Source organism: Lactuca saligna, chromosome 1, assembly GCF_052625555.1.
Source record: "Lactuca saligna cultivar CGN05327 chromosome 1, ASM5262555v1, whole genome shotgun sequence".
NCBI lineage: Eukaryota > Viridiplantae > Streptophyta > Magnoliopsida > Asterales > Asteraceae > Lactuca > Lactuca saligna.
Window position 1 is genome coordinate 4,058,094 of NC_136417.1, and position 10,599 is coordinate 4,068,692.

At 34.2% G+C, this 10,599-nt stretch overlaps 1 protein-coding gene across 1 annotated transcript; it reads left to right on the plus strand.

The window, feature by feature from the left end:
* The first annotated feature begins 6,838 nt into the window (after window positions 1-6,838).
* LOC145031457 (SEC12-like protein 2) lies at window positions 6,839-9,547 on the plus strand. Its single transcript, XM_078980050.1, has 11 exons — window positions 6,839-6,958; window positions 7,076-7,352; window positions 7,676-7,770; window positions 7,873-8,023; window positions 8,121-8,212; window positions 8,308-8,407; window positions 8,498-8,573; window positions 8,708-8,828; window positions 8,922-9,038; window positions 9,148-9,215; window positions 9,305-9,547. Exons 2-11 carry the CDS (start codon window positions 7,095-7,097, stop codon window positions 9,388-9,390), a joined length of 1,164 nt encoding a protein of 387 aa, XP_078836176.1. The 5' UTR covers window positions 6,839-6,958; window positions 7,076-7,094; the 3' UTR covers window positions 9,391-9,547.
* Window positions 9,548-10,599: the final 1,052 nt, after the last annotated feature.

The following is a 10,599-nucleotide window of genomic DNA, read 5'->3' on the forward strand; positions in this document are numbered from 1 at the left end:
ATTTTGTTCGCGTCGCGCAAACAACACGCAGACTTTTATTCTCGCAGAGTGTTTGTTTTTTCAAATGGTTGAGATATAAAAACGTTTGCGCGAGGTCTTCACCACACATACATGGGCTACCCACTTCTCACATTTGCGGGCTTTTAACCTAGAAAAAACGCCACATACTTTTTCTATTCTCTTGAACGAACTCGCCTACATCTGATACATCTCCATCGGTGCCTCAACCCTTGACTCCCTGCCTAACTCCACCAACGATCTCCGATCAGACGAGGCTATGCTGACCAGACACGAAAGTCTTCACCTGTCGGAGTTCAACGCCGCACCACCTTCCTCCTTCGCTGCCGGACTTCAATAAAAACGAAGATTTGCATCTGCTTCTTCTTCTTCTTCTTCTTCTTTTCAAATCTCATATGAAATTGGTGTTTAGTTTTGCTAGAAAAGTCTATAATCTAGTCAAATATGTTGTTTCCTTTTGCTGAAAATGCTTGTTCTTGCTTAAATTTGGTGTTAGATGTTACAAATCCAAAAATAATGACGAAAATTTTCTTTCTTGCTTAACTTTCTTGTTGAATGTTGCTGAAAATCTATAACATTGGTGAAATCAAGCTTTTTTCTTGATTAAAATATGAAAATATGTGCTGAAATATGAAATAATGATGTGAATGTTGTGATTCTTGCTGAAAATACTATTTATTGCTTCAAATTGTTGTTGAATGTACTGAAAATAGTTATTTAGTTTTGGAAATATGAAACAATGATGTTAATTGTTGAATGTTTTTTATTGGAATGTGTTGATATGCAATACTTTATGAAATCATATTTGTGAATTTGTGAATGCTACAATACTTTATAAATTTTATTGGGATGTTTATGATATATTAGTTATTAGAAATGAGAGAAAAATAACAATTGACCAATGAACATTTAAAATGCTTATTTGATACTTTTATTGAAGAAGTATAGAGTGTTGGTAGAAAATGACTGTGTTTGCAGAGAGATTCATGGATAATGCTTGGAAGAGTTCTTAAGGAAAAATTTGGCGTTGATTTGAGTCAAAAACAAATGAAAAAAGCATATGGCAATCTGAAATCCAAATACACGGGATGCGTATATTTAAAAAAACAAAACTGGCAATATATATATATATATATATATATATATATATATATATATATATATATATATATATAATTCTCAAACAAACACTTTTAACTTAACAGCCGAGGAGTGGGATTCTTGCTGAAGTTGCCAAATATTCTTATACTATTTTTAAAAAAACAAATCTGGCAATATATATATATATATATATATATATATATATATATATATATATATATATATATATATATATATATATAACATTTACATTTGAAGTTGCCAATATTCTTATACTATTTTTTTGTTACATTTGGGTTTACGGGCATCCGATGGTTGCTTCATTGAGAACAATTTCACTGCCTTTTCCAGATCTTTGTGCACGTCTTTTTGATGGAAGTAGTGTCACTAATAATTTTAGGAGTTACTCAACCCAATCATCATCAGTAGTTGGAGCATCCTCTTATCGTGTTCCACCACATCAGATTACGTGCACCTTTTTTCTTGCAATAGATGATGATGGTGATGACACTTCCCATCATGCTAGTGAGCCTTTTCATGAGCCACCACATTCAGCTGCTTCACCATAAACTGATTCACCCTCCGGTAACCCCCAACAAAATGGCTAAACCCTCAACTCCTATAGCTCTTAGTGCCTCACCGTTTGCTTCTTCACCTGATGGAACTTCTATTATTGTTGGCGATTTAGCATTTAAAATGAAAAAAGCTCTACAAAGTTTGACTAAAGGGTATACAATTCCTCAATGTTTAGAGAGGTTAGAGGTGCTTCAGTTAGGCCCTACAGATCCTTTACGCTTTGTTGCATATCATATTTTTGGAGGGACCATGAACACGAGAGAGATGTGAATGCATTTGCCTGATGTTCCCGAGATATTATGAGGATGGCTTGAGATGACCGGTACAAGTTTAGGAGTTTTGAAAGACGGAAAGATTATCCAATGATTTTTCTTGTGTTGAAACTATTTGTTATGTATTTTTGCCTTTGTTGAAACTATTTGTTGTTATTTTACTACTTGGATTATGGTTAATGTAATTTTTTTTTGCTACTTGAAATATGATAATATAGGCCCTGTTTGATATGTGTCTGAGTCAGGTCAGGCATTTTTGGCTGACTCGATCAGTTGAAAGTGTTTGATTTGCAAAATTTAAGCTGACTTGGAAAGTATGGCCGAGAAAGAAGTTGGAACATAGCTGACTGAGAAAGGATGCAAGGCTTTTCAATATGCAAAATTTAAGCTGACTCGGAAAGTATCGTCTGGCCGAGAAAGAAGTTGGAACATAGCTGACTGAGAAAGGAAGCAAGGCTTTTCAATAGTACCATTGCCAGTGGATAAAAATTCGCATGTATATAGCGACATTGCAAGAATCAAACTCGGGTCTCCCTTATTTAAACAATGGTGTTTACCAGCAAGTTAAAGGGTTTTTTGTGTTTTAATCCCTAAAATAATATATTTAATGTATATTATGCTGGAAGTTTTTATATACACTATTATTATTATTATTATTATTATTATTATTATTATTATTATTATTATTATTATTATTATTATTATTGTTGTTGTTGTTGTTGTTGTTGTTGTTGTTATTATTATTATATAGGACATTAGGGTAAAATAGTCATTTTGCATCAGTCGGCACATTCAGTTGGATGTGCAATCAAACATTATGATTTCTTACTCAATCAGAATTTATTACTCAGACAGACCTTTCTCAATCATCACTTTCTCAATTAGAAACTATCAAACGGGGCCGTAGTGTTATTTTGCTACTTGAAATATGATAATGTAGTGTTATGTTGCTACTTGAAATATGATTAATGTAATGTTTTTTTTTGCTACTTGAAATATGATTAATGTAATGTTTTTTTGATACTTGAAATATGATTAATATAGTGTTATTTTGCTACTTGAAATATGGTTAATATAATGTTTTTTGCTACTTGAAGTATGATTAATGTAATGTTTTTTTGCTACTTGAAATATGATTAATGTAGTGTTATTTTGCTACTTGAAATATGATTAATGTAGTGTTATTTTACTATTTGAAATATGGTTAATGTAATGTGTTTTTTGCTACTTAAAATATGATTAATGTAATTTTTTTAAAGTTATACTTTGTTGATTTTAGGTTCATAATGGATCACGATCCAAAGATACTTCTCGTAATTCTTATATACTTGTACATCCGTTATTTTTGGAAGATGTGTAACGACATAAATTTTCAAAACAATTTTTCATTTTCAAAACAACATAATTTCATTCATAAGAAAATCCCAAATCCAATGTTTCACATATTATCCGAATAAAACAAATCCCAAGATCTCAACACATAAAATCCCTTAGTGTGTACGACTCATGCCGATGCCTTCCCGCGATCCTCATTGGTACCTGAAACACATAACACAAACACCGTAAGCATAAATGCTTAGTGAGTTCCCCAAAATACCACATACAACACATACGCCACTCGATGCTATATCTCAGTACGACCTTCCGGTCGATGTGTCTTAGCGGGACCCTCCAGTCCCGTAACTCGTTGGACCCTCCGACCGGTCTATATCGTTGGACCCTTCGGTCCGGTCTATACAACACATAACATACATATATCACCATACAAAATCTCAAGCATACACATACACATAAGACCCTCCGGTCTACATAGATACCACTTTAGGTAATGTATAGTGAGAAGACTCACCTCGGGTAACTCGGATAATCTCACACTCGAAATACTGATCTAGCCTCCACCTAACCACATAAACAATTTCCTTAAACAAGTAACGACTCCCAAAGGCTAGTTTACTCTTTCTACAATCCCACAGAAGGGTAAAAGATCATTTTACCCCTCCTTGACCCCAAAAGTCCAAATGTTGACCAAAACCCTAAAAGTCAATAGCAAGCAGTATGTGGGGCGTACCAACTCGTGTACGAGGGTCATACTCCAACTAACCAGAATCGAGGGACTCAACCCCTTACGCGGCGCGTACTGGGACTTACGCCCAACGTAAGTCCCAGTTTCCCATTCTCAAAAGTTTTGGTCTGGATCGATTAAGACAACGGTTCATATCACCGATCTAGGCACTCTACTGCCTCCTAAACCATAAAGTCGAAACCTTTAGGCCTTTGCATGGCTGAAAAGGTTATAACTCCTTCCAACCTCTTATCCCCTTTTCTCATTAAGACCATAACTCATGCATGACTCCATAATGATGACCAAGATTGGATTTTTATGGATCTAAAACACATATAACGCTGAAATGGGATAGATCTAGGTCCATGGAGTCCCTTTGCTCATAAAGTCTCCACCTTTAGGACTTAAACCCTAAAAATGGCCTATAATACACAAATCCAAAATGAAGAGGAAAGTTCTGAGCTTTTTACCTCCAAGTGATGTTTCCCCCTCTGCAAAGATCAGATTCGAAGCTTGCACTCCAAGACTAGCTTCCACAAAGGTCCTCTCTTCTTCTTTACAAACACACAAAGGAATTTTAAGCTCAACAACACACACACAAAAGCTTAGAACGAAGGTTGGCTATCTTTTAGGGTTTCACTCTCTGAAATGGTGGCTGAGGATAAGACCATAACTTTCTTTATATAGGGCTCAAGTCTCATTTAGGGTTTTGAGTCTGGACCCACTATGCCCAGCGTACCGGGTGGAGTCCGCATCCAAAGCACGCCAATGAGTACGCGCAACGTACTCTTCAGTACGCCCAGCGTACCTATTTGCCATAATCTTCTTTTAAGGGCTAAACTTGACAACTTAGAAAGCAAGAAGGGTTAAATAGATATACCTGAATTTCAGGATGTTACAAGAGGAGTGTGAAACGATTGCGGGATAATGATTCGGAAATAACGGTACAAGAATACATGTTAGAGTTATTGCATCGTAATCGTTTACAATGTGTTAAAGTACTACGCATGTTCCATGACTATTTTGTACGACTATGCTCTCATTTTATAGCAAATTACTCATTAAAGGGCAACAAACATGTATCGGTTATGATCGACCATAATCAACATTACGTGATTATCAAGTGTAGATTTCAACACTCAAAGCAAAAAAATCATAGTTTTTTTATGAAGTATGGGAAAAAAATGATGCTTTTGGCACAATACGTTATAGTACCAACTTCTTTTAATTTAAATCCAAACATTCCAGGACATAATAGGAGGCTACGATGGGTTTTCAAACGGGCGGTCGTTACACTTGATGACACTTTGATACATGTTGTCTCTGCTAAGAAACAATACTTATATAGAAGTAGGGGAAAGAGAGATTGTTACCAAAGCATATTGGGAATTTGTGAGTTCAATATGATTTTTATATTTATTGTGGCTGAGTGGGAAGATGTAACACATGACTCTAGAATATTATCAGAAGCAGTAGTTGATCCACAAACATTATTCTCGTTTCCACCACCAGGTAAGTTTTTGGTTTTTTTTAATATTTTAATCTTAGTTTGAAAATTGATTAGTGTTTTGCATTTTTTACAGACAAATATTATCTTTGTGATGTCGTGTATGCACACACTCGAGGATTTATGGCCCCTTATCGTAATGTGAGGTATTGACTTGGAGATTTTCGTCAAAGACGTGCATTGACCAATAAAGAAAAATTTAACCATGGACATGCAAAACCTTAGAATGTCATTGAGCGTGTTTTTGGTGTTTTGAAAGCACGATTCCCTATATTGAAGAGGATGATACAATTCTCATTTGTTACACAAAGAAACATTGCCATGACATGTTTCGCGCTTCATAATTTTATTAGGAAAGAAGGACTAAGTGATGAGTATTTTGCACGATACAATGAATCCACTGTCTCGTTTCGAAATAACAATGTGGCCCGTTGATGATGATGAAGACGAGATTCCAACACATGGTATGCAACAGACCGTGGATATATGACTTAGTTACGGGATGAAATTGTTGAGAAGTTGATGCACAATATAAATAGAATTGTTTTTAAATGAAATTGTTATTGTAAAACCATTTTTTTTATTGTATAACTAATTTAGTTGCACGAATTTTGTTTTTAGTGTTGTATGACTATTATTATTAAAATTTTGGTGTTGAAAAACATTTTAAGTTTGTAAAATCATTTTATTTAAAATTCACTTTGTTTTAGCAGCCTACAGACGTTAAAAAACAAACAGTCTTCTTATTGTATACTATAGAAGTTTGGTTTACCTCTTTTGCTGCAGAGACTTGCAAATATGATCCGTAGACTGCAAATATTTTAACATCAGAAAAACAAACAACATCTTACTCATGCAAAAACTTTTGTTAAATGAGGAATCTCTGTTAAAATCATAATACTTTGTGTTATTTTACGGTTTAATCATAATTTTTATTTTTTGGATAGAAAAATCTTGATTATTTTATATTTTGCATAAATTTATGAAATAATAATTATTTTTTTTTTCAATAGAAAATGACAGATTATTATATAAAATTAGATAATTATGATTTTTCTGTTCGAAAAATAAATGTTTGGATTAAACCGTAAACAAACCCAAAATATTGAAACTTTATTGAAGATTTACTAAATAAAACTGTTGAAACTATGGGGACTGAAATGATAGGGTATGCAAAATATCTGGTTAAAATGAAATTGATGAAACTATTGGGGCTGAAGTGATAAGCTTACGAAAATGCTAGGCTTCAATGTAATCTTTTTGATTCTGTTTCTAATTTCATGGTATAAATAAAGCGTAGACTCACGGCACGCTTGGATTCGATTCCGCATTCTTCGAATTGTGATTTTGGTTGACGATCGATCTTTTCGTGAAAGCTTCGCTTCGATCTCGTGCAATCTCCGACTTTTCTTGAAATATCTAGTAAGTATTTGATCAGATTGATTGACGATTCAATTTAGGGTTCATCAGATTCTTTTTTAGTTTAACGGTAATTGTTTGATTTTTTCTCAAATTAGTTTTGTACATTTGTTTATCAAGGTTTTAGTTTTGTTAAGAGATGGGGAAAAGCAGCCATGATGCAGACATAGGGGCGAATTGTAAAAAGTACGGTGTTCCTTTCTATGGTGCTTCCTTCGTCCCACGCAACGCGCTCAGATCCTCGGAAACAGAATCCAAGCGCGAAGACGAGATTGTTGGTGATGGATCTAACTATGTGGTTTTTGCCGGAGGCGGTGGCGAAGGTCGAAGTGGAATCCCTAATGCGCTCGTCATCTCCCTCTTTGACTCCGCTTCCAATTCCCTTTCGGACCAACCCGTGAGTCCCATTTTTTCTTATTTTTCATAGATACATTATTTGTTTGCAAATATATGACAAAAAAAGTCATAGAAAAGTTTTCACTTGTTGTTTGACATTTTATGAGGATTGAGCAAACAAAGCAAAAATTAACTAAATTGAATCAGTTGAAGTCATGCCTAATTGTTCATTAAGATATGATTAGTTAAGATCTGAGAGTAGTCTGTTTCACGTTGCTCTTAGTGAACGCATAAGCTTTCAATGTTTGAAGATGATTTTACTTTTCCTGTAACAAAGCTTTTTTTCCTGGCATAAGCTTATGAACTAGACACTCCTTATTGCAGGTGAACAAGTTTGGGCTTGATGATGAGCTTCCATATAGAATGGCTGTTCACCCAGGTGGTGAAGGTGTTATATGTTCATTACCAAAGAGTTGCAGGTAATTTTGAAAGTACTTCACATAATTCCTAATTGTTAGCCCACATATTTAATAAAATTGGATTCATGTTAGAAGTTAATAGCATATAGTTACACTATGTAGATGGTTCGAATGGGAAGCAACCAAGAAAGATGATGACTTCACGTTGAATCTAAAGCAGTCTGAGAAAGTCCTATATGAATTAGAACATATTGGACAACAACTTGCAGTTACTTTTAGTCATGATGGTTCTTTACTTGCTGTAGGTGGTGAGGTAGGGCTCATCTTTCACATACCCTGAGCTGTAGAATTTTGTTGTTGAATGTGAATCATCATATGGTTTTTAACTATCCAGTTATGGTGCAGTACAGGATGGTAAGCTGAGGGCATTCAAGTGGCCCAGTATGGAAGCAACTATTGATATCCCTGATGCTCATGGCTCTGTGAAAAATTTGGATTTCAGGTTCTATACCTAAATTGTAATTGCTTAATCATGCTGATGTCATACTCTTATACTCCAAATTTACTGATTTTGTTGGGTGTTAATCTGTGTTGCAGCCCTGATGGAAAGTTTTTGGTGTCTGTGGGAAGTGGTGGCCCTGGTAGAGTTTGGGACACCTCATCATCAACCAATAAAGCTTCTTTACCAAAAGAGAATGTATGGAATATCTCCTAACTATATTTTATGAAAAATGTAAGAAATTAGAAATGCGTACTTGTCACTAACTACATTTACTTTTCTTTACAGGATGAAGTTTTTGGGTTTTGCAAGTTTTCACATGATAGCTTGAATAATGAAGTTCTGTATGTCACTGCAATGCGAGGTGTGTGTGTGTTTGCTGTTTGGCATTCTCGAATTTATGTAATCTTTGTTTGTTGTTTTAATTATGTAAACATTGATGAATGTTTTTAATGAAATAGTGAACTAATTTGTTTGGACATTTTTCATCATGGGTAGATCGAGGAGGAAGTATTGTTAAGTGGAATACAACAACATGGAAGCGTATAAGCTCAAAGTATGTAGTGAGAGACCCGATTTCTGCCTTCAATGTGTCAGATGATGGGAGGTTTCTTGCCATGTAAGACCTATTTTATTAGCATGTGTGTATAAATCTGCTTCTGCTTCTGAATAGAACATCTTCAAATGATAAATGTTGATGCATTCTTTGCAGAGGTACGATTCAAGGGGACATATTTATATTGAATGCTAGTAATTTGAGGGTGCAGAGTGTAGTGAAGAAAGCACATCTTGGCCTTGTTACAGCCCTAGCCTTCTCACAGGATTCAAGGTTCCCTTTCTTTCTTTCTTTCAGATTTCCGACCTTTTTCCATACCCTTTTTTTTTTTTTTTTTTTTTTAAGTAAAAAGGCTTCTTCTTGTTGTTTTTTGGTAATACAGAGCCCTGGCATCTGCTTCTCTTGATTCAAGTGCAAGGGTCACACAAATCAAAGAAACAAAAAACAATGGTACATCTCTCCTCTCCCACATTTGATATCTGATTCACACATAATGCAATGTACTTCCTAAAGTTGTTTGTTTCATTTTTTTTTTGCAGGATTTAACATATGGATCATACTGTTATTCATATTACTTGCAGCAGCTTTATATTATGCAAAAACAGAAGGCTATCTTCTTCTCTAAGCAAACAAAAATTCTCACTTGTATTGTATCCCAACACTAGACCAAAAACTTGGCTCAACAATTCAAAAATGTTTTGTGGGTAACTGTACCCATGCAATGTATGTGACTTAAATTATATCAGGTAGAATTAATACCATTTTCATTCTACTTGCATATATTTTCATTGTGTATGTGTATGTGTATACTATACTTTTTCCATACATATGATTTCAACATTTTCATATCCTTACATGAATGTGAGAATCTGTAAGTGAGATCTATTTTATGATCAAAATAAGTTTACTTATCATTAAGCTTGAAATGGCTTGATTTTTGGACCCAGAAAGCAAATATAGATTTTATCAAGTCTGTAAGGGCGCAGTAAATATATAAATCCTAGTTTTGGTTAATAGTTGCTAAATGGTATGCAGTCGTATTATGGAATTTTTTTAAACATTTGTCTATGTACTAAATTGTGATAATATTAAAAACGAAGTATAATGTATGTTCCTCTCGTTTCATACAAGCTTTCACGTTTGTTTTTTTGATGTCTAATAAGTCATTTGTTATCTTATGAATGCTTACATATAATAATATTACAGGGACAATCACGAAAATAGTACTTTTTCATAGCACTTTCAAGAAATTGGCCACATTTTGGGCTAAACTCCCGATTTTGTAACCAATCGGTTGTGAAATACATAACTCGTGAAGCTATTTTTTCTGACTTGAAGAGTTTACAGTTTGACTTGTGAGGTTGTTTCCACTCGAAAACCACCTTTTCAGGCAAATCTTACCATTATACTTGCGTTTAGGGGGTGTTTGACGTATCTTTTGAGGGACTAAAGAACTTTTTTGGAAAAGATAGAATGCAAAAGATGTTTGTGGTAAAACTATTTTAACAACTATTTTTTGATTTTTTATATAAGGAAAAGTGATTTTTTTGGAAAAATCAAGAAATATTGTCTTTTTGTAACTTTTGCCAAATTGACTTTTGGCTCCAAAAAAATAAGTCAAACACCCTCTTAGTAAGAAACTGCTCTCTTAATCCTGGTTTTGAAATTTTCTTTGTGGTGCTGATTTCTCTTCTATTATTATATATTGAAGAGTTTTGTAGATTTAATCTCCATTTTCAAGAGGTTTAAGTCTGCAAACACATATTGTTTCGTACTTTCATTCAAGATGAATTCATTCGACAAGGAATTATGGTATTGGTTTCACTTCGAGTTT